General features: G+C 52.9%; 1 protein-coding gene across 6 annotated transcripts in view; it reads right to left on the minus strand.

Annotated features, from left to right (window-relative positions):
* Window positions 1-23316, minus strand: part of DYSF (dysferlin) — a 95682-nt gene that overhangs the window by 13202 nt on the left and 59164 nt on the right. For all 6 annotated transcript variants that reach the window (XM_069856599.1, XM_069856598.1, XM_069856594.1 and 3 more), the window contains 10 exons: window positions 23042-23140; window positions 22377-22505; window positions 20612-20767; window positions 19619-19710; window positions 16873-17043; window positions 16182-16324; window positions 11506-11645; window positions 9285-9373; window positions 8447-8542; window positions 4832-4973 (listed from right to left, as the gene is read on the minus strand). In XM_069856599.1, coding sequence (XP_069712700.1) covers window positions 4832-4973; window positions 8447-8542; window positions 9285-9373; window positions 11506-11645; window positions 16182-16324; window positions 16873-17043; window positions 19619-19710; window positions 20612-20767; window positions 22377-22505; window positions 23042-23140 — 1257 coding nt within the window. The remainder of the gene's footprint in view (window positions 1-4831; window positions 4974-8446; window positions 8543-9284; window positions 9374-11505; window positions 11646-16181; window positions 16325-16872; window positions 17044-19618; window positions 19711-20611; window positions 20768-22376; window positions 22506-23041; window positions 23141-23316) is intronic.

The raw sequence follows: 23316 nt of genomic DNA on the forward strand, positions 1-23316 counted from the left end.
TTAGCAAGGCATGTTGTGACAGGACAAGGAGTCATCATTTTAAACCAAGGAAAGGGAGGTTTAGACTGCCTATAATGCAGATTTTTTTTCTCCTGTGAGAGTGAGGAGGCCCTGGCCCAGGTTGCCCAGGGAAGCAGTGGAGGCCCCATCCCTGGAGATGTTCAAGGCCAGGTTGGATGGAGCTCTGAGCGACCTGACCGAGTTAAAGACGTCCCTGCTTCTGCAGGGGGGTTGGACTGGATGATCTGCAAAGGTCCCTTCTAAGCCAAAGCATTCTTTGACTTCTATAGAGGAGAAGGCAGGTCCAGGGCCCAGATGAACACAACATTCTGCTGCCAAGTTTAGATCCCCAGATCTTGTGGTCCAAGAGATTCTGGATGTGGCTCACGTTTCCCTGGGCACCCGGTCGGGGAGGCACTGGGCTCCCGCGTCTCGCAGGCGCTGCAGAGGTGGAAAATGCATGAAATTGGGTTTGAAATGTTCAGCTTCTAGTGCCAGTTACAGCGGTCGCCGAATGCAGCTGCCAAATCCGAATTTGAGATGCCCTCTAGGGCAGAAAAAAAGCTCGACAGGGAATGTCTAAGCAAATGTCATCTTCCTAAATGAACACTCCGGGTAGAATTTCAAGAGCATCTCAATATCTGAGTTCAAAACTCCTGGGGCTTGAAGGGACCTGGAAATAAACCACTAGGTTGGAGCTTCCAAGACTTGGCTGGTTTCTTCCTAAGTAAGTGTGGCATAAAAGAAATTCCAGGAGATGAATATAATGAGGATGGGAGCTCGGTTGGCAACTTTAAATCTGTGTCATGCCATGACGTTGGCAGAAACCAGAGAGAGGAACGTGGCTGTCGTCTTCATACTCCTTCTGCTACCAGACATCGGTGTTAGGTGTCAACAAGAAAATGAAGCACCGATGCCAGAACACAAAATATTCTGCTTTGCAAAGACAACAAAGGCCATTGGAAGAGGACCCAGCCCACGACTGTAGAAGAAAGCCAACTGCATCCTGGCTTGAATCAAAATTGGTGTGGCCAGCAGGTGTAGGAAGCGATCGTGTCCCTATATTTGGCTCTGGTGAGGCCACAACTTGAATCCTGGGTTCGGTTTTGGGCCCCTCACTCCAAGAAAGACATTGAGGGGCTGGAGCACATCCAGAGGAGGGCAAGAGAGCTGGGGAAGGGGCTGGAGAACAAGGGTTATGAAGACCTGCTGAGGGTCCTGGCACTGTTTAGCCTGGAGAAGAGGAGGCTGAGGGGAAACCTCGTTGCTTTGTGCAGCTCCTTGATAGGAGGTTGGAGCAAGGTGGGTGTTGGTCTCTTATGGTTTAGTGGTGGGCAGGGATGGTTGGATTCAATCTCAAAGGTCTTTTCCAACCAAAGGACTCTATCCACGTGCGGTAACGAGCCAGGTTTGCTTGGATGCAAACACGCTGGGGCCTCCTCGAGCTGCTCCTTACTTCGTATTCCATTCCACAAGCAACCCAGAAGAAATGCAGCCCTGTCAACACTTCCCAAGCGATAGGAGCTTATTTTTTTTCATCCTGCCTCCCCTGCTGCATTATTCACGACCGTAAAATATTCACCGGCCTCCTTTCTTTCCCCCCTCCACCCCCAACACTGCAAAACAAACCCCTGAGCAATAATTCAAGCCCTTTTTCCCTTCCCAGGTCTTGCAAAAAGCTAGGAAATAAATTTTCTAGCTTGTTTTTATAGCGAACTTTCAGAGCTCGATTTAATCGCGGAGGCAAATTTCACACTGCTTTGAAATGGACCCATAAACGTCGCTCAACATTGAGTTCCTTCTTCCTCAACCTGCCCTTTCTCGCTCCACCGTGTCCCCAGCTTCCCAGGGCTCTGAGGAGGAAAGTGTCGTCACCGACCAAACCACACTTACAACATTTTTCCACTCACGAGGCCAAAGCTGGATGGGTCAGGTTAGTGTCGTACCAGAGTTGCCACCTAGAAAGGGTCAAATCTTGCTTGACGGGAGTCCTTTGCCTGGGAAGATCATGGAAATTTGCCTGGGAAGGTCATGGAACACGTTGCCATGGCAAAGGCTGCCCAGGGAGGTGGTGGAGTCCCCATCCCTGGAGGGGTTTAAAACCCAGGTCGATGAGATGCTCAGGGAGCTGGTTCAGCAGTGGACAGGTAGGGTTGGACTCAATGATCTTAAAGGTCTTTTCCATCCTAGTGATGGTATGATTCTATGACTAAGAGTGGGCAAATCCTTGGACAGTGGAATGGGAAAGAGAGAAGATGGAAACTCTAAGTCATCGTATCCTTGAATCACAGAATCGTTAACATTGGAAAAGACCTCGAAGATCATCCAGTCCAACCACCAACACAATACCAACTAAACCATGTCCTGAAGCACCACATCTACAGGGGGTTTGAACCCTTTCCAGAGCTGGAGACTCCAGCACCTCCCCCAGTGCCCGACAACTCTTCCATTAAGGAAATGTTTCCTAAGATCCAATCGAAACCTCCCGTGGTGCGATTTGAGCCCATTTCCTCTCTCATTTTATGATTCTAGGACTCCTGGATTCCAGAATTCTGTGATTCCAGGACTCTGTAATTCCAGGATTGCAGGACTGCATTATTCCAGGATTCCTGGATTCAAGGATTCCAGGATTCCTGGACTGCAGGATTCAAGGACTGTAGGACCGTTGGGTTCCAATATTCCAGGATTCCTGTGTTCCTGGATTCAAGGATTGCAGGATTCCAGGACTGAAGGATTCCTGGATTCCAGTATTCCACGATTGCAGGATTCAAGGATTCCTGCACTGCAGGATTCCAGGATTAAGGGCTCCTGGATTCAAGGATTGCAGGATTCCTGGATACCAGGATTCCTGGACTCAAGGATTCCTTGCTTTGAGGATTCCAGGATTCTGTGGTTCCAGGGTTCCTGGATTCTGTGATTCCAGGGTTCCTGGATTCAAGGATTCCTGCACTCTGGGACTCCTGGATTCTGGGATTGCAGGACTCTTGGATACAAGGATTCCAGGATTCCTGGCTTGCATAATTACAGGATTCTAGGACGGCAGGATTCCTGGAATCAAGGATTCCTGCGTTGCAGGATTCCATGATTCCAGGACTGCAGGATTCCTGGATCCCAGAGGTCCATCCCACGATTCCAAAGAGATCTCCAGCCCGGAGGAGGCAAGGGGAGCAAACGAAGGCAAGCAAACCATGAGCTACTCTACTCCGAGGGTGGACACCAGCCAGGCTGGATGCAGGTGGCTTTTCGCAGCTCCGAACTTGCCGTCGGAGCGGTTTGATTTAAATTCCTTTTTCTATCACCAGCGTTTCAAGTTTAGGGGGTTGGTTTTTTTTTTCTTTTTTTTTTTTTACAGCTTGGGTAATGAACCCGGAGTTCAAACAGCACATGGCGAGATCAAAACAAATCGCCCGAGCGGAATTTGTCCCTCAAACACAAAGCCTGGCTTTTTCATTCATTATTTTTTGTGCCTTTCCAGAGGGGGGTTTTTACAAGCTGTTTATTTTCTGATCCCGCGTTGGCAGACGCGCGGCTGGAGGAGAATCAATCTCGGCACAGTGGGATGGAGGGTCGGAACCGCTTTACAGGGGGGTCTTTGCTTTTTTCAAAGCGGGGGGATAATTGAACGTAGTGCCCACTGTACTTTTGATTCGCTTAACGCGAAGCGTGAAAGGGCCAGGGCTGTGATTCTGTCAATCCCGTTAACGAGGCAGCAATTCATGTGGAAGCTGGGCCTCCTCGGCAGGGAACGTCTGGCTCCAGGGATGGGGCCTCCAGGAAAGCTGGGCAGGGGCTTTTTACAAGGGGTTGGAGTCATAGGATGAGGGGGGATGGCTTCAAATTGGAGAGGGGGGAAGGTTGAGATCTGGCATATGAGGCCAGGCTGAGAGAGTTGGGATCGTTCATAGAATCATAGGATCATAGAATCACCAGGTTGGAAGAGACCCACCAGATCACCGAGTCCAACCATTCCTATCAAACAAATTCCTATTCAACCTGGAGAAGAGAAGGGTCTGAGGAGACCTTAGAGCAGCTTCCAGTACCTGAAGGGGCTACAAGAAAGACAGGGAGGAACTGTTCACAGAGGCTTCGAGTTATAGGACAAGGGCCCATGTGTTTAAACTGGAGAGGGGCAGATTTAGGCTAGACATAAGCAGGAATTTCTTCATGATGAGGGTGGGGAGGCCTTGGAACAGGTTGCCCAGGGAAGTTGTGGCTGCTCCATCCCTGGAGGTGTTGAAGGCCACGTTGGATGGAGCTTGGAAGCCCTGATCCAGTGGGAGGTGTCCCTGCCCATGGCAGGGGGGTTGGAACTGGGTGGGCTTTGAGGTCCCTTCCAACCCAATCCATTCCCCGATTCTATGATCTCAGCACAGGTTTCCCTACACGAGGAGAACCAGAGGTCCATACCTAACAAAGCCCATGGAAATGCCATCTTTGGAGCAACCCTGCTGTTGAATAGGCACGGGAAAGGTTGGACTCGATGATCCAACTTTTCCAACCTAGTGATTCTATGATTCTATGTTTCTATGATCTCGGAAATTCCATGCAACCTGGAGAGCCCTTTGACACCTCTGCATGAATATTCAGCTGCCTCCAGCCCAGATGACGCTTTCATGGTGGGTGGATTCTCTCCAGACACTTTGTACAAAGCCACCTCGAACTCTGACCCCATAAATGTGGATTTTTTTACACCAATTTCCCCGTGTGTCCACGACTTCACCTTTCAAAGCCCTTGCACAGGTCCACTTGTACCGCAGCTCTTGGACCAGGGAGCACGATTCACACCCCAGTTAAGATGAGAAGACAGAAACATCTGTCCAGGGACACTCACCTTTTTGGAAATGTAACACATCTGCTCAGCTGGGAGATAGTCAAAAGGGAAGATGAATCTCCAGTTGAAGTTGCCCTCTCCTCCCATGGACCTGTAGTGCACATCCGTCTTCTGTTTGTTCTCCTCGTGGCCCACCAGCCAGCTGCAAAATGCAAACGCGCTGCATGAAAAACTAGGAACACAACAAGGATTTCGGAGTTCCCTCAATGTCACAGAGGCCATGAGAAGGCCATGAAATGTCTCTCACCCCTGTGGATGCCTTGGGTTGCTGCTTGTAGGGGTAACCTCCAACCTGTAGAAGACTTGAGAGGGAACGTGACAGTTCCTGCAGTCTTGGGAAATGAATCAATGCCGGTGGCAGCAGCCTGAGAAGCTCTGCAACCTCTTTTTCTCCCTTCCCGGAGTTCTAAGGACATTTTAAAGACTCAACATCTCCTTAAGCTCTGGCTCAAAATCACTTACCCATCCATGAGGATCCACTAGGTTCTAAGAGCCATGGGGAGAGCTCTTCCCCCTTGGCAGCCACCTCAAACAAACTGACCCTGTCCTTAGCCCCTAAAACTAGTCCTGTTGATGAGGCAACCATGCTGGAGGACCAAAGAGCCATGTCCCCCCTCCGCTCTCAGTTCCTCAAAGGTTATTATTTGAAAATCCTAAATCATAGAATGGTTTGTGTTGGAAGGGACCTCAAAGCCCATCCACTTCCACACTCTGCCATGGGCAGGGACACCTCCCTCTGGATTAGGGGCTCCAAGCCCCATCCAACCTGGCCTTCAACACCTCCAGGGATGGGGCAGCCACTACTGCTCTGGGCAACCTGGGCCAGAGTCTCCTCACCCTCACAGGAGAAAATTTCTCCATAAGATCTCACCTCAATCTCCTCTCTTTCAGCTCAAAATCATTCCCCTCATCCTGTCCCTGCCCTCCCTGATCCAGAGCCCCTCCCCAGCTTTCCTGGAGCCCCGTTCTGCAATGGAAGCTCCTCCAATGTCTCCCTGGAGCCTTCTCTTCTCCAGGATGAACAACCCCAACTCTCTCAGCCAGGTCTCGTACAGGAGGTTCTCCAGCCCTCACATCATCCCCATGGCCTCCTCTGCACTCACTCCAATATCTCCATGTCCTCCCTGTGCTGAGGACTCCAGAGCTGGACCCAGGACTCCAGGTGGGTCTCCCAGAGCGGAGCAGAGGGGCAGGATCCCCTCCCCAGCCCTGCTGGTCCCACTTCTTCGGATCAAGCCCTAAATGGCCAAGAAGTCCTTCCCCAGGAAAATCCTAGACCCAGAGTGGTCCTCAGCCACCCTTTTTGGACTCAGCTCCTCGTAGCACCGTTGCCCTCCTGGTCTGAAAGATCTTCCCTTGGTCACTCCACAACTAGTCACGGAGCAAAGTGAAAACTTGCTGTAACAACTTAATAACAACTTCTTCACAGCTGTGAGTTTTACAACTGTGGAGTTTTCCTTCTGCCCTTTTTCCAACATTTTTCAGCCTTCAGCAATCAACGAAAGAAAACAAAACAATAAGCACATCAATTTGTGTGTTTTGAGACCTTCTGGTGCAGAGCCAGAAGGTCCAGAGGGAATCTCTAATGAAAACAATTATCTCGCTTGATTGTTTTCCGTTTAAATTAACAATAAGGTTTTTTTGTTCGGCTGTACAAATGATTCCTTCTTCTCCGGGGCGTGAGAGGAGCACATAGCCCATCCCACATTTGTTGTGGGAGACAGGGAAGGAAGGTCTACTAGAGTTCATCCACCCGTGTCCTGGGCTGCATCCAGAGCCGCGTGGCCACCAGGGCCAGGGAGGGGATCCTGCCCCTCTGCTCCGCTCTGGGAGACCCACCTGGAGTCCTGGGTCCAGCTCTGGAGTCCTCAGCACAGGGAGGACATGGAGCTGTGGGAGCGAGTCCAGAGGAGGCCATGGAGATGATGTGAGGGCTGGAGAACCTCCTGTAGGAGGCTGAGAGAGTTGGAGTTGTTCATCCCGGAGAAGAGAAGGCTCTGGGGAGACCTTAGAGCAGCTTCCAGTAGAGAAAGGGGCTCCAGGAAAGCTGGGGAGGGGCTCTGGATCAGGGAGCGCAGGGACAGGATGAGGGGAATGATTTTGAGCTGCAAGAGGGGAGATTGAGATGAGATCTTAGGGAGAAATGTTCTCCTGTGAGGGTGGGGAGGCCCTGGCCCAGGCTTCCCAGAGCAGTGGTGGCTGCCCCATCCCTGGAGGGGGTTGGATGGGGCTTGGAGCCCCTGATCCAGTGGGAGGTGTCCCTGCCCATGATGTGAGAGCTGTGGAAATGGGTGGACTTTGAGGTCCCTTCCAACCCAAGCTATTCCATGATTCTACAAAAGCCCTAGGTGAAACCTCCTTAGCCATTGAGTTCACCCTCAAGCTGGCTCCAGCCCCTGCTCAGATTGAAGAAATGATCCCCACCAAAGCAGCACCATGAACGTCACCGTGAAGATCACTTTGCCCACTAGATCCCATCTACACGGCAGATGCTGAAGCACAAGAAGCTCCATGGCCTCACTTCCCAAAAGGATTATTCACACTTTGTCCAGCAACGCTAACGACGCAGCCATTTAGAGGGGAAGACAATGAAATTGGCCAAGAATTTAACTCATTTACAGCTCTCCTGGATCTGCTTGGCCACTGGGGATGCTAAAAGCCAGGAGAAGGATGTCAACAAGCACTGGATGCTCTGGTTTTCCCAGTAACACCCCCAAAGCGTTGCTATTTCCGAGCCCTGAAGTGCCCAGAGCAGCTTAAGCTGAAGCTGATACCAACGCTCTTGATGGGAATCCCAGGCAAGCAGGGCGCGTTCGGGATTTACAGGAGGAAAATTGGGGTTGTAAAAAAGGGATTTACAGTCTGTTTCCAAATCTTCCTGTCCATAAATCCCAAGAACGCACAAAAGAAGTCAAGTCCCTTGGCTGGAATTGCAAGGGTTGGACTCGATTGGAATGGTTGGACTTGATGATCCAGGAGGTGTTTCCCAACCTGGTGATTCTATGATTCATTTTACACAGATAAAACTGAATTGGACAAAGGACTTGCTGCCAGTTGCCACATTTTTGGGTGTTTCAAGGCAAAAAAGGGATTTCCAACAAAAGCAGCTCCACAAGCAAGGCAAGTGGTGCACATGGAACATGCCGGTTGTCACACCAGAAGGACGGGATGGCATCCAGAGGGACACGAAGCTGGAGAATTGCGGCTGTGGGAACCTCATGTGGTTCCACCAGGACAAGGGCAAGATCCTACACCTGGATTGGGGCAATCCATGGTTTCAATCCAGGCTGGGTGGAGAATGGATTAGGAGCACCCCTGAGGAGAAGGACTTGGTGCGTTGAGGGAGGAGAAGCTCAACAGGAGCCACCAACATGCACTCACAGCCCAGAAACCCCCCGTGTCCTGGGCTCCATCCAGAGCCGTGTGGCCACCAGGGCCAGGGAGGGGATCCTGCCCCTCTGCTCCACTCTGGGAGACCCACCTGGAGTCCTGGGTCCAGCTCTGGAGTCCCCAGCATGCAGCAATGTTGATGCAAGCCTCATGTTAACTCCTTCACTGCTGCTCTCACACCTTCAGGCTATGGTATTCAGAAGACACAGAAGCAGGAGGGCTTACCCTTTGACGTAGATGTCGCTCATCTTCTCCCCAGTGATGCTGAGGTCATCCAGGATGACGTCCTTGGTGTTCCAGATGATGCAGCGCAAGAAGAACCTGGATGACCCCAGGAGCAAAACCAACATGATCTTAGAATCATAGAATCGTTTGGTTGGAAAAGACCTTTGAGATCATTGAGTCCAACCATCCCTGTCCACTACCAAACCAGAGCCCTGAGAACCTCATCTGCCCAGCTTTTAAACCCCTCCAGGGATGGGGACTCCACCACCTCCCTGGGCAGCCTCTGCCAGGGCCTCAGAACCCTTTCCATGAAGAAATTTTTCCTGATGTCCAATCGGAACCTGCACTGGGGCAACTTGAGTCCACTCCCTCTCGTCCTATCACCTGACACTGGGGAGAAGAGCCCAACACCCACCTCACTCCACCCTCCTTTCAGGTAGTTGTAGACAATGATGAGGTCTCCCCTCAGCCTCCTCTTCTCCAGGCTAAACAACACCAGATCCCTGAGATGCTCCTCATAACCCTTGTTCTGCAGACCCTTCCCCAGCTTTGTTGACCTGCTCTGGACACGCTCCAGCTCCTCAATGTCCTTCTCGAAAGGAGGGGCCCAAAACTGAACGCAGTCTTGGTCTGGAGCCCACCTGAACATCCTGGTCAAGCTACTCAGCTATTCAGATGAAGAAGCTAAGACAAGTCATCTCTCTTTGAAGATAAGTCCACTGAGATGTTTCTTAGCTGTGTGGGTGACTCCCTCCCCATCCGATATCTCCAGCTCTTCTCCTCTCCCCCCACAAACAAAAGTAAAGAGATGAAAAAGAAGAGTTCAAAACCAAGTCACCTCTTGGCTTTGCGTGGCGTGATGTTGAACGGGGGGCCAGGTTGACCCAAAGATTTCGGAAACAGGTCCACCCACATCTGCAGCTTTCCCTGTATGGAGAGAAAGACACGTGAAGCCTGGTGAGTCTCCTAACTGGGTTACCTTCATCTCCTTAGCAACATTGAGTAGTGGAGAGAGAAATATCGAGTGCTCTCGTGTTCCTTGGTTGAAAATTAAGGTTTCCTTAACGGAAAAGTGTCGTATTTGAATTATTTTAGTGATAGTTGGGTACATGTTAATGGCCTGGGACATAGAAGAGCTCCCTCTGCCTTTTGCAGAGAATCATTGAATCGTTGAGGTTGGAAAAGACCTCTAAGATCATTCAGTCCAACCATCAAGGCAACCCCACCGTGCCGACTAAACCAGGTCCTGAAGCGCCACACCTACACGTTCTTTGAATCCCTCCAGGAATGGTGGATCCACTTCCCTAACATCCAACCTAACCCTCCTCTGTGCAACTTGAGGCCATTTCCTCCTGTCCTATCACTTGTTACTTAGGAGAAGAGACCAACACCCACCTCAATCCAGCCTCCTTTCCAGGAGCTGAGCAGAGCGATGAGCTCTCCCCTCAACTCCTCATCTCCAGGCTCAGCAGCCCCATGCCCCTCAGCCGCTCCCACAACTCCTGGTCTCCAGACCCTTCCCATCCCCTTCTCCAGACCAGCTCCAGCCCCTCCAGGTCTTTCTTGGGAGTGAGGGGCCCAGAACTGAACCCAGGATTTGAGGTGTGTCTTCACCAGCTCCAAATCTAGGGTCACAGTCACTTCCTGCTCCTGCTGGCCACCCCATGGCTGATCCAAGCCAGGATGATGTTGGCCTTCTTGGCCACCTGGGCCACTACTGGCTCATGTTCAGTATGAGAGAGTTGACTCTCTCCATGGCACATTGTCTTACAGAGGGACAATCTCAAGTGTAGGTCCACGGGAGGTCTTGGAGAAGCAAGCAGCTCACTCGTTTGCCACAGTGTCACCAGTTCATAGAATCAGAGAATCACCAGGTTGGAAGAGACCCACTGGATCATCGAGTCCAACCATTCCCATCAATCACTAAACCATGTCACCAGCTGCACAGCTGGTTTATGGGTTTCTGACCATGGGGGTGGAGGATGGGAGGAGGAGAGGGGAATCAAATTCCACTTTCACACAGTCCTTCCAGGGAGAAAGCAGCAGCCTTGCAGCTGAAATCTCCTCGGGGAGTGTTTTTGAGGTGGTCTTTTTTACTGTAAAACACCGATGGGGGCCAATAAAATGTTTCATGGGGCGGTCTCAAGGGTTGGGGGGAAAGAAACCCCATCCTTGGACAATCAGCCTGACAGAGGGGCCTAAGGTTTGCTCGCTTTGGCAAGGAAAGCTTCCATTTCAGCAGAAAACTTTAAAAGCCCAACCTGAGAGCCCAGTGCAGAGCCCGAGAGCCAGACGAGTTTCATAATCATGGAACGGCTTGGTTGGAAAAGACCTTTGAGATCATTGAGTCCAACCATCCCTGCCTACTACTGAACCAGAGCCTTGAGCACCTCATCTACCCGGCTTTTAAACCCCTCCAGGGATGGGGACTCCACCACCTCCCTGGGCAGCCTCTGCCAGGGCCTGAGAACCCTTTCAGTGAAGAAATGTCTCCTGATGTCCAATCTGAACCTGTCCTGGTGCAACTTGAGGCCATTTCCTCTCATCCTATCACGTGTCACCTGGGAGAAGAGCCCAGCACCCACCTCACTCCAACCTCCTATCAAGGAGCTGCACAAAGTGATGAGGTCTCCCCTCAGCCTCCTCTTCTACAGGCTAAATGGCCACAGGTCCCTCAGCAGCTCCTCAGAACCCTTGTTCTCCAGCCCCTTCCCCAGCTCCGTTCCCTTCTCTGGATTCACTCCAGCCCCTCAACACCCTTCTTGGATTGAGGGGCCCAGAACTGAAGCCCATCCATCCCAACCCCCACTGTGGACAAGGACATCTCCCATTGGGTCAGGCTGCTCAAAGCCTCATCCAGCTTGGCCATGAACATCTCTAGGGATGGGACATCCCATCACTAGCCAGTGCTCTTCTGTGCCCCACAGACTGAGTCCCATCCCTGGGAACAGCCCATCTCCTGGGGCAAGTTTTCCCATCACAGCTCGGCAGCGAACCAGCCACCTGGCGAGCACCAGATGGAGATGAGATGATGCTCATGGACACGTCACACCACCCACCTGCTCAATCTCTGGCTGGAGAGGGCTGTAAAGACGTCTTGTCTCCACATGCTCCGGCACCAACCCTTGCTTCCGCAGCACGTACAGGGCGAGACGCTCCTCCACAGGACCCAGGTGGGGGTTGAGGGGTTTGCCGTCCTCTGTGATAGAGGAGACAAAGATTAGGGTTCCACCACGGCCACAGATGTGCAGGGCTGGATTCAGACCTCCCGGGGGAAGCTCCACGAGGGAGCAAGCATGAGCCAACCTGCTTCCCTGCAGCCAAGAGGAAGCAGGAGGAGCACAACCTCTGTTTACAAATCCATCACCATCACAAACCCTCCAAGGTGGGGACAGGACAATCTATCCCCAGTGGGACATGTGGACAAATCACCTAATAACAGAACAGGAACATTTGGGGAGTGTCCTGCAAGTCTCACACGAATCACAGTAAGTATAGCATTGCAAGGACCAAGTTGAAGTCTAGTCTAGTCTTCCAGTCTTTGCTTCTTCTGCTCAAGGGTTCAGGTCCCCTAAAGTCATAGCAATTTGGGCTGTGGGGTCCCCAGAAGCTCTCCAGTCCATGCTGCTGCTCTGCTGCCATTCCCACCCGCAGAGGTTTCATAGAACTGTGGAGTCATGGAGTCATTTGGACTGGAAGGAACCTCAAAGCTCATCCATTTCCACACCCTGCCATGGGCAGGGACACCTCCCACTGGATCTGGTTGCTCCAAGCCCCATCCAGCCTGGCCTTGAATGCCTCTAGGAATGGGGCAGCCACCACTTCCCTGGGTAATTTGGGCCAGGGCCTCCCCACCCTCCCAGGAGAACATTTCTCCCCAAGATCTCATCTCAATCTCCTCTCTTGCAGCTCAAAACCATTCCCCTCATCCTATCCCTGCCCTCCCTGATCCAGAGCCCCTCCCTAGCTTCTCTGGAGCCCCTTTCCCTACTAGAAGCTGCTCTAAGGTCACCTCAGAACCTTCTCTTCTCCAGGCTGAACAACCAAAATCTCTCAGCCCGTCATAGAATCATGGAGTGGTTTGGGTTGAAAGGACCTTAAAGATCATCTAGTTCCAATCCCTCTGCCATGGGGTTGGGACTCTGAGGCCAGGTTGGATGGGGCTTGGAGCAACTGATCCAGCGGGAGGTGTCCCTGCCTATGGCAGGGGGATTGGAACTAGATGATCTTTGAGGTCTTTTCCAATCCAAACCATTCCATGATTCGATGATTCCATGATTTTGGCCCAGGGAGGAGGTGGAACTCGAGTGGAACTCAAGCCCAGGAGCTGCAATTTCTCTTTGTTAAGGCTACTTCACCATGGACAACCATCAAGAGAAGACTTGGTCTGCAGAGGAATGAGATAACACCCAACAGGAATGAGATAACACCCAACTGGAACGAGATAACAACACCCAGCTGGAATGAGATAACACCCAGCTGGAATGAGATAACAACACCCAACAGGAATGAGATAACACTCAACAGGAATGAGATAACACCCAACTGGAATGAGATAACACCCAACTGGAATGAGATAACAACACCCAATAGGAATGAGATAACAACACCCAACTGGAATGAGATAACACCCAGCTGGAATGAGATAACACCCAACACAGGACTGATCCCTCACCCTGATCCTGGGGACCAAGGCACAAATTTGTGGCTCTCCCTTTAGGAGGAGAAGAAGGAGTTGGGAAGCAAGAGCTTCCTTGCAGCCTCTCGCTCTGGAAAGGTTTTCCCCGAGGTCTGGCAAGGTGTTAACACCAGCGGGTTCTTCCCCCGCTTGGCGCAGCCCCCGCCTTTCACCTTCTCCTGCTTTAATGGCAACCGGTTCAAAACAACCAGAACAAAGTCTGACGCTTGACCTCGAGGAGATCTGGAAACCAGCTGTGCTCGCCGAGCAACCTCAGATCTGAACCTGGTGGGATAAAGTCGAGCCATTAAACCTGAGAGCGCAGCTTTTACAAGCCCTGCCCCCAGACTGTTATTCCACAACCCCAACGTCTGTTGTTTTCTGAGAGAGGGGCTTTTTCTTTCTCCTGTGCACACACACAGACACACGCCAGGTCTCCACGGCTTGGGAAGGAGCCCATCTGGTCAACGTTAACCACTTCAAGCTTTTGCCAAGGAAGGAGCTGAGCTCCATCACCTGAAAAGCACAGGGGCTGGAATAATATTTATGGAAAGCATTGAGTTTCAAAGGTTCCCGAAGGTGTGTGGCCTCCAAACACCGTGGCTGAAAGGTACCAGGCTCCACCAGCCCTGGCGTGGTCAGTTGGATGAAGAGGCAGGAGAAAGCTCAGCCAGGTTGTCCAAGGAACCTGTGGCTGCCCCATCCCTGCAGGTATTCAAAGCCAAGTTGGATGAGGCTTGGAGCAACCTGGTCTTGTGGGAGGTCTCACAAGAGTGGAGTAGATGGGGAGAATCCCCTCCCTCTCCCTGCTGGCCACGCTGCTTTTGGTTTTGTCTCATTCCTCTGTAGACCAAGTCTTCTTTGATGCCTCTGCCTAATCAGTGGCCTTAATAAGGTCAAATCTGGGCTATTTCCAGTGGAGTTTCATGTCCTTCCTGGGCCAAAACACCCCTTCCATGCTTTAAAGCAGAGTTTTCTACCCTCAAGGATTCCAGAGAGACAGGAACAAGGTGAGGCTTGAGGTATCCTACACCTGGGTCAGGGCAACCTGTGGTTCCAATACAGGATTGGGAGCAGCCCTGAGGAGAAGGACTTGGGGAGCTGGGGGAGGAGAAGCTCCACAGGAGCCACAACGTGCGCTCGCAGCCCAGAAACCCCCCGTGTCCTGGGCTGCATCCAGAGCCGCGTGGCCACCAGGGCCAGGGAGGGGATCCTGCCCCTCTGCTCCGCTCGGGGAGACCCACCTGGAGTCCTGGGTCCAGCTCTGGAGTACTCAGCACAGGGAGGACATCGAGCTGGTGGGGTGAGTCCAGAGGAGGCCACGGAGATGATGTGAGGGCTGGAGAACATCCCGTAGGAGGCTGAGAGAGTTGGGGGTGTTCATCCTGGAGAAAAGAAGGCTCTGGGGAGACCTTAGAGCAGCTTCCAGTAGGGAAAGGGGCTCCAGGAATGCTGGGAAGGGACATTTTCCCAGGGCCTGGAGTAACAGGATGAAGGGAATGGCTTTAAACTGGAGAGGAGAGGACTGAGATGAGACATTAGGAAGAAATTCTTCACTCTGAGGGTGAGGAGGCCCTGGCCCAGGTTGCCCAGGGAAGCAGTGGCTGCCCCATCCCTGGAGGGGTTCAAGGCCAGGCTGGATGGGGCTTGGAGACCCTGGTCCAGTGGGAGGTGTTGCTACCCACGGCAGGGGATGGAACTGGATGGGCTTTGAGGTCCCTTCCATCCCAACCCATTCCATGATTCCCTCTTGCAGATGTCAGTGTTGGGGGTTTTGTGCATCCTCAACACTTGCTGCTGTTTCCTCCGTGCTGGCTCTGGGGGAGGTGACACTTGCAGCTGGAGCACACCTCAACCCTGGTGAAATAATCTTGGCTCTGTGTGTATGATATTGTCTCCCTCTAGTGCCTCCAGCTCCAAAATGCAGAGACACAAACTGCTCAACTGCTCCTCCAGCCCAAGAAGCAGCTGGAAGATCAGGCTCTGGGTGCGATGGCCTTCGGTGGTCCTAGCTTGCATGTGGTTGGTTTCCCTCGAGCAGCAACGGGCAGGTCCTCAAGGCTGAGGTTAATGAGACCTGGATTGCAGGTCTAGGTTCAGAGTTAGTGCAGGGAGCAGATCCAGCCATGACCCGCAGCCTCAGGGGCAGATCCAGGCTTGGGAAAGAGACACAACCAACCTGGACAGGAAGGTGAGGAGGTCAGGTCCATCACCCACGCCTGGTATTCAAAATAAACCCCATCATGGGAGAGAATCATAGAACCACAGAACAGTTTGGGTTGGAAGGGACCTCAAAGACCATCCAGTTCCACACCTGGCATGGGCAGGGACACCTCCCACTGCATCACGTTGCTCCAAGCCCCATCCAACCTGGCCTTCAACACCTCCAGGGATGGAGCATCCAAGACATCTCTTAGCAACCTGGGTCAGCGCCTCCCCATCCTCACAGGAAAAGATTTCTCCCTAAGATCTCATCTAAATCTCCTCTCTTTCAGATCAAAACGGTTCCCCTTGTCCTGTTCCTGCCCTCCCTGATCAAGAGCCCCTCTCCAGCTTTCATGGAGCCTCCTTCCCTACTGGATCCCCTTTTCTCCTCAGAGCCTTCTTTTCTCCAGGCTGAAAAACTCCAACTCTCTCAGTCTGGCCTCGTACGGGAAGTTCTCCAGGCCTCACATCATCTCCATGGTCTCCTCTGGACTCGCTCCATCAGCTCCATGTCCTCCCTGTGCTGAGGACTCCAGAGCTGGACCCAGGACTCCAGGTGGGTCTCCCAGAGCAGAGCAGAGGGGCAGGATCCCCTCCCTGGCCCTGGTGGCCACGCGGCTCTGGATGCAGCCCGGGACACGGGGGGTTTCTGGGCTGTGAGTGCACGTTGGTGGCTCCTGTTGAGCTTCTCCTCCCCCAGCACCAAGTCCTTCTCCTCAGGGCTGCTCCCAAGCCATTCCCCACCCAGCCTTGGTTTGGGATTGTCCCAGCATGGTTATGACCTCCAACTCCACCCCTTGCTCTGGATAAGGAAAACTTGTTTTCTACCTGAAAGCAACTCCGGTACCATACCCAGTTCGGAGAGGATGTACTCTTGCTCCCTGAAGATGACCCGGTCAGACTTGTAGGTTGGAGCCTTGTAGTTGTGTTGCAGGGAGAAGAGGTGAAGCAGCTGGGAAGGACGGAGTTGGTCTCGCCACTGGTTGGGTCCAGAGCTGAAACCAAAGAGGATGGAAAACAACAGCTTGGCAGGTGACAAACCATCTTCCAGCCTCAAGAAGGACACAGTGGAGTTACACCAAAGAGTTCTGGTCTTAAGATGGTGTAGCTCTCAGTCTGCGGTCACCGGCTGCAGATCCCACAACCCACCCAGCCCCAGTTTGCAGGGCTGGTGTAACCTGGGCCCCCACAAAGCCCCACCATGTCACCCTTCAGGTGGTCCTGTGCGTGGGAGATGCCCCCATCACTGTGTGCTCAAGGGGGATCAGGGACAGAACAACATCTCCCCAAGCTTCCACCTGTTATTTGAAGGCTTTCACACTTCTGGAGGAGAGCCCAGGCTCAGAGAAGACCCTCAAATTTGGAGCTTCTCCTCTACAGTGAACCTGTCTCTCTAGATACGTCTCTGCTGCGAAGCTCAACACTGCCCAGGTTCTCCTGGGCCAGCAGAGCCATGGGCTGAGACATCACCCAGGTCCCCACAGCCAGCTCGGCACCTCAGTCTTGGTGACTCCTCACTGCCTGAGCCCACAGAGGAACCTACACGCAGTATGTTTGGGGGAGGCCACAGCGTGCCCCGTATTTTGACAGGAACCGGTTCTCCAGGTCTATGACGGTCTCCCCAATCTTCTCATCCTTCGACAGGAGGTCATAGTCGTAGAGCGTGATCTTCAAGTCCTTCTCCAGGGGCAGAGTGCAGCTCAGCTCAAACATCCTACGCAACAGGAAGAAGAAATAGCAAGGAGATGGAGGTTCAGGCTGTTGAATGGCCCATGGGAAGAAGATCTACAACCCATCCCAACAAACCAGTGCCAGGAAGGACAGCATCGATGCTGGGCTGGTCCCATGCTGCTGCTGCTGTCTTGTCCTGGCTCAGCTTATGGATAGTATTTGATAAGAATGGTTGGACTCGATGATCCGATGGGTCTTTTCCAACCTGGTGATTCTATGATTCTGTGATTCTATACAGAACCATAGAACCACTGAGGTTGGAAAAGAGCTCAAAGATCATCAAGTCCAACCATCAGCCCAACACCACGGCGTCCACCATGACAGCTTTGGAAAATCCTCCCCCCTTTAAGCCCAAAGAACCAATGTCCAAAACCAGCGTTAAGCCTGCATGGGACAAGCCTCTGCTCAGCATGAGATTGACCCCCAAAGCCCCCTTCTCCTCTCTTCCTGGTCCTAAATGCATTTCATAGACTCATAAAATGGTTTGGGTCAGAAGGGACCTCAAAGCCCACCCAGTTCCAAACTTCTGCCACGCAGGAACACCTCCCATTGGATCAGGTTGCTCCAAGCCCCATCAACCTGGCCTTGAACACCTCCAGGGATGGGATCTGGGGTTCTGACTGACAGCAAGTGAGAATCATGGAACCATGGAATGGTTTGTGTTGGGAGGGACCTCAAAGACCATCCAGTTCCACCTCCTGCCATGGGCAGGGACACCTCCCACTGGATCAGGTTGCTCCAAGCCCCATCCAACCTGGCCTTGAACACCCACCACCCCGACCCAGACTGAGATGGCGCTCATAGAGGTCAGCAATGAGGAAGGTGGCACAGCTGGGTGAGCAGGATGGTCCATGTCTCTCCCCCAGCACCACCAGGAATCCCTCCACCTGCTGCTGAAAGGCAGGAGACACCGGGGAGAAACACGATGCCCATTCCCACTGCCAGCACCCACCACGCAGCAGCTTTTAAGGAGGGGAAGTCAGCAATTATGCCACCAATTAAAAGCACGGGAGGACCCGGCGTCAGCAGAAAGTAATTAGCCGGAGCTGGACGGCAGCCAGGCGCCCAGCAAGAAGCTCATGAAACCAGAGGTTTAATAGCCACCAGCAGCCAGGACCTTGGTTTTACATCTCGCTTTAAAGAGCGGGTGGGAGGTGCAGCGCGCTGTCTAGACGGGTCTCTGGCCAGGAGCCAGGCTCGGAGAAGGAGAACTTGTCCTGCTCAGGAGAGCTCCCCAGGCTGTGGGCTCTGCACCAGGGCAGGAGGTCCTGGCCCACCACGGAGCACGGCTCCCTCTTCTTGGGTCATAGAATCGTTTGGTTGGAAAAGATCTGTGAGCCGCAAACGTGCACTCAGAGCCCAGAAACCTCCCATGTCCTGGGCTGCATCCAGAGCCGCATGGCCACCAGGGCCAGGGAGGGGATCCTGCCCCTCTGCTCCGCTCTGGGAGACCCACCTGGAGTCCTGGGTCCAGCTCTGGAGTCCTCAGCACAGGGAGGACATGGAGCTGGTGGAGCGAGTCCAGAAGAGGCCACAGAGATGATGTGAGGGCTGGAGAACCTCCCGTATGAGGCAAGGCTGATTGACTTGGGGTTGTTCAGGAGATGAGAAGGCTTTGGGGAGACCTTAGAGCAGCTTCCAGTAGGGAAAGGAGCTCCAGGAAAGCTGGGGAGGGACCTTTTAGAAGGGCCTGGAGTGACAAGATGAGGGGAATGTCTTTAAATTGGAAGGGGAAGATTTAGATTGGACATTAGGAAGAAATTCTTCACAATGAGGGTGGGGAGGCCCTGGTCCAGGTTGCCCAGAGAAGCTGTGGCTGCCCCCCATCTTTGGCAGGTTCAGATTAGACATCAGGAAAAATTTCTTCACAGAAAGGTTTCTCAGGCCCTGGCAGAGGCTGCCCAAGGAGGTGGTGGGGCCTCCACCCCTGGAGGGGTGTAAAAGATGGGTAGATGATGTACTCAGGGGTCTGGTTTAGCAGGGGACAGGGATGGTTGGACTCAATGATCGCAGAATCATAGAATCACAGAATGGGTTGGGTTGGAAGGGACCTCAAAGCTCATCCAATTCCACCTCCTGCCATGGGCAGGGACACCTCCCACTGGATCAGGGGCTCCAAGCCCCATCCAACCTGGCCTTGAACCCCTCCAGGGATGGGGCAGCCACCCCTGCTCTGGGCAGCCTGGGCCAGGGCCTCCCCACCCTCCCAGGAGAACATTTCTCCCTAAGATCTCATCTCCATCTCCCCTCTTGCAGCTCAAAACTGTTCCCTTCATCCTGTCCCTGCCCTCCCTCATCCAGAGCCCCTCCCCAACCCTCCTGGAGCCCCTTTCCCTACTGGAACCTGCTTTAAGGTCTCCTTGGAGCCTTCTTTTCTCCAGGCTGAACAACCCCAGCTCTCTCCCTGGCCTCTTACGGGAGGTTCTCCAGCCCTTAGATCATCTCGTATGGACTCACTCCAACAGCTCCATGTTCTTGCTGTGTTGAGGACTCCAGATTTCAAATCCCTCAACAGCACATGAAGAAGCACCTGGACTCCAACCTGAATCCAAACTTACTTTCCGAAGACCGGCTCCAGCGTGCAGGGGATGTAATTTTCTTGGTCGTTCACAGACTTCTTCCCCACTGAAACCTTCACGTAGGGATCGCACTGAAGATGGGAATGAAAAGACATGCAAGAAAGAGTCATCACACAGCAATATGGACGGTGAAGGAACAACTCTCCCTCCCTTTGTCCCAGCAAGCAGGAACTTCCATTGCCCCGGACATCCATCTAATTTCAAGGAGAGGACATTCTGACAATTAACTCCTTAATCCACATCTGTGACCACTCCCAAGAGCTGCATGCACTGCAATTCTTCGTTGAGGATGACCAAAGGAGAGTTTAGCAATGTGGGACAAGATCCAAGCTTTTGAGAAGCCAACGGGATGGAAAAATCATAGACTCTTACAATCATTTGGTTGGAAAAGACCCTGGAGACCATTGAGCGGCCTCAAGGTGCTCCAGGGGAGATTTGGGTTGGGTGCAAGGAGGAATTTCTTCAGAGGCTGCCCAGGGAGGTGGTTGAGTCACCATCCCTGGAGGTGTTTAAAAGACGAGCAGATGCCCTGCATGGACATCTCACCACCCCCTGCCATGGGCAGGCACACCTCCCACTGGATCGTTGCTCCAAGCCCCATCCAACCTGGCCTTGGACAACTCCAGGGATGGGGCAGCCATGACTTCCCTAGGAAACTTGGGCCAGGGCTTCCCCACCCCTCACAGGAGAAAATTTCTCTCTAAGATCTCATCTCCATGTCACCTCTTTGAGCTCAAAACCATTCTCCTAGTCCTATCCCTGCAATCTCTGATCAAGAGCCCCTCTCCAGCTCTCCCGGAGCCCCTGGAAGCTGCTGTAAGGTCTCCCTGGAGCCTTCTCTTCTCCAGATTGAGCAACCCCAACTTTCTCAGCCTGGCCTCAGAGATGCTCCTGCTTTTAATCAATTAGGGTTGACCTGTTGAAAGATCCCACCCACACCGAGGTTCACCAGCGCTTTCCTCACGTGGTTACCTTCCCATTGGCGTCCTTGGGCTGGAGGTCGAAGGCCCGGATGATGTAGACCCTGACAAGACACTCCTGGGGTCCTCTGGCTGGCAGCTGGTGGAACTGCCGGGGTGGCACCGGGATTCGCGGGTCATCGGGGAGAGGGTAAATCTTGAACGAGCCCTGTGAAGGAAAGACATCTTCAGCTGTACCTGCTCACCCACCCGTGCAGATGGCTCTCATGTGAGCAGGTGTGCAACACCGGCCTGGATGGTTTCATAGAATCACAGAACCAAAGAACAGGTGGGGCTAGAAGGGACCTTCAAAGGCCCCATCTAGTCCAGCCTTCATGACATGAGCAGGAACATAGAATCATAGAATCATATCACCAGGTTGGAAAAGACCCCCAGGATCATCAAGTCCAACCATTCCCATAGAATCATAGAATCATAGAATCATAGAATAACCAGGTTGCAAGAGACCCACTGGATCATGGAGTCCAACCATTCCCATCAATCACTAACCCATGTCCCTCAGCACCTCGTCCACCCGGCCCTTGAACACCTCCAGGGAAGGGGACTCAACCCCCTCCCTGGGCAGCCTCCGACAGGGACCAATCACCCTTTCTGTGAAGAACTTTTTCCTAATGTCCAGCCTGACCCTCCCCTGGTGGAGCTTGAGGCCATTCCCTCTCGTCCTGTCCCCTGTCCCTTGGGAGAAGAGCCCAGCTCCCTCCTCTCCACAACCTCCTCTCAGGGAGTTGCAGAGAGCAATGAGGTCTCCCCTCAGCCTCCTCTTCTCCAGGATAACCCCCCCCAGCTCTCTCAGACGCTCCTCTTCTTCTCCAGCCCCCTCACCAGCTTCGTTGCTCTTCTCTGGACTCACTCCAGAGCCTCAACATCCTTCTTGTGGGGAGGGGCCCAGAACTGACCCCAGGATTCGAGGAGCGGTCTCCCCAGGGCCGAGGCCAGAGGGAGAAGAACCTCCCTGGCCCTGCTGGCCACGCCGGGTCTGATCCAAGCCAAGATGCCATTGGCCTTCTTGGCCCCCTGGGCCCCTGCTGGCTCCTGTTCAACCAACACCCCCAGGTCCTTCTCCTCCAGGCAGCTTTCCAGCCAGGCTTCTCCTAGTCTGGAGCTGCTCAGGGTTGTTGTGCCCCAAGTGCAGGACTCGGCGTTTGGCCTCATTAACCCTCATCCCGTTGGTCTGAGCCCATGGATCCAGCCTGTTCAGATCCCTTTGCAGAGCCTCTCTACCCTCCAGCCGATCGACACTTCATCTCAGTCACGTTACCCAGAACCTCATCCAAGCTGGCCTTGGATCTTTCCAGGGATGGAGCATCTACAACTACTCCAGGGACAGAGCCCAGATCCGGACTCTCTTCTGTTTACTAAACCAGACCATGTCCTGCCAGGGTCTTCATGGTTGAGGAAGCCAGAAGGGTGGAAAACGCTGTATTGTTCACCCTTTGCTTGAACATCGATGTAAATGGTTTTAAGATTGCACAGAGCTCCTCCACCAGGTTTGTCCTTTACATCTTCTGCTTCACTGACCTTCAAGCCTTCATGCAGTTAAAGAGGTTTGAAGGAGCCTCCCAAAGGTTGATAGGCTCATCGAATCGTTATAAGGTTGGAAAACCCCTCTATGACTCTTGAGTCATTGGCCTCGTATGGGAGGTGCTCCTGCCCTCAGATCTTCGTCAGCTGGCATCATTCCCCTCACCAACAAGACCTTCCACCCAGCATCACGTGTTCCCAGGCATGAGTAGAGGTAGAAACAGAGGCCACCACACCTTGAACTCCCCCACGACTGAGGGGTCGTCGTTGGAGTCCTGCGAGCGGCCGCGATACAGCTTAAAGGTGTGGCAGAAGTCGGAGAGATGCTCGAAGTCCTCCACATTCTCCAGCTCTGTCTCGTAGACCTGGGGAGGGAGAGACCGGGGTGAGGACAGGGACTGCTCCTGGCCAGAAGGGGACCAGCAGCAGGTCCTCATCCATCTGGGACAAGCCTTGACCCAAGCTCCTCACCCAGGACTAAATACCACCCACAGGGACAGAGTCCTGCGACTTGTCAACCTTCTAGGACAGAGATGGAGAACAGACCTTTGGTAGCCCTACAACAAATAACAGCTCGTTGTGGAGGACCCAGACTAAGCCAAGGTCTCACAGAAGGTTTTTCATGAGCCAAAGAGATCCTGCTGCGAGCATTTTCCTTCAGACAGGCAAGGTCTCCCCTCTGTTTTAATCCCCTTTGGGCTCCTGTGTTAATTTTAACCCTTCTTCTAATAGACCATCTCCATCGCTCCTCCCTCTGGCTTTACTTGGTGGTCCCAAATCCTTTTCAGAGCAGTTTCCCATCTCCTATTAAAGCCTAAACACTCAAAAAGAATCAAAACACGTGAAAAAACACCATGGAATGAGAAGGTTCAATAAGCCAGAACCAGCCACGGCCACTTACCTTCAAGGTGTCAAAGCCCTTCTCCAAATAGCAGCCACATTTTTCTCTCTCTCCTGTGGACGCATAGAACTTGCTCCACCAGTCAATGAATTCTTCCTCCTGGCAACAAGGGATACCAAGGTTAGACATCTCCATGAGCAAAGCCCAGTGATCAATGACAGAAGAATGTCCCATAATTGCTAGAGGTGACCTGCTCTGCGGGTTTCTGACCTGCAGAGGTGATGAAGCTAGCGTGAACCCAACCTGCAGCTCCTCACTCTCTGGTTTCATAGAAT

The sequence above is a fragment of the Phaenicophaeus curvirostris genome, chromosome 4, assembly GCF_032191515.1.
Source record: "Phaenicophaeus curvirostris isolate KB17595 chromosome 4, BPBGC_Pcur_1.0, whole genome shotgun sequence".
NCBI classification, from domain to species: Eukaryota; Metazoa; Chordata; class Aves; order Cuculiformes; family Cuculidae; genus Phaenicophaeus; species Phaenicophaeus curvirostris.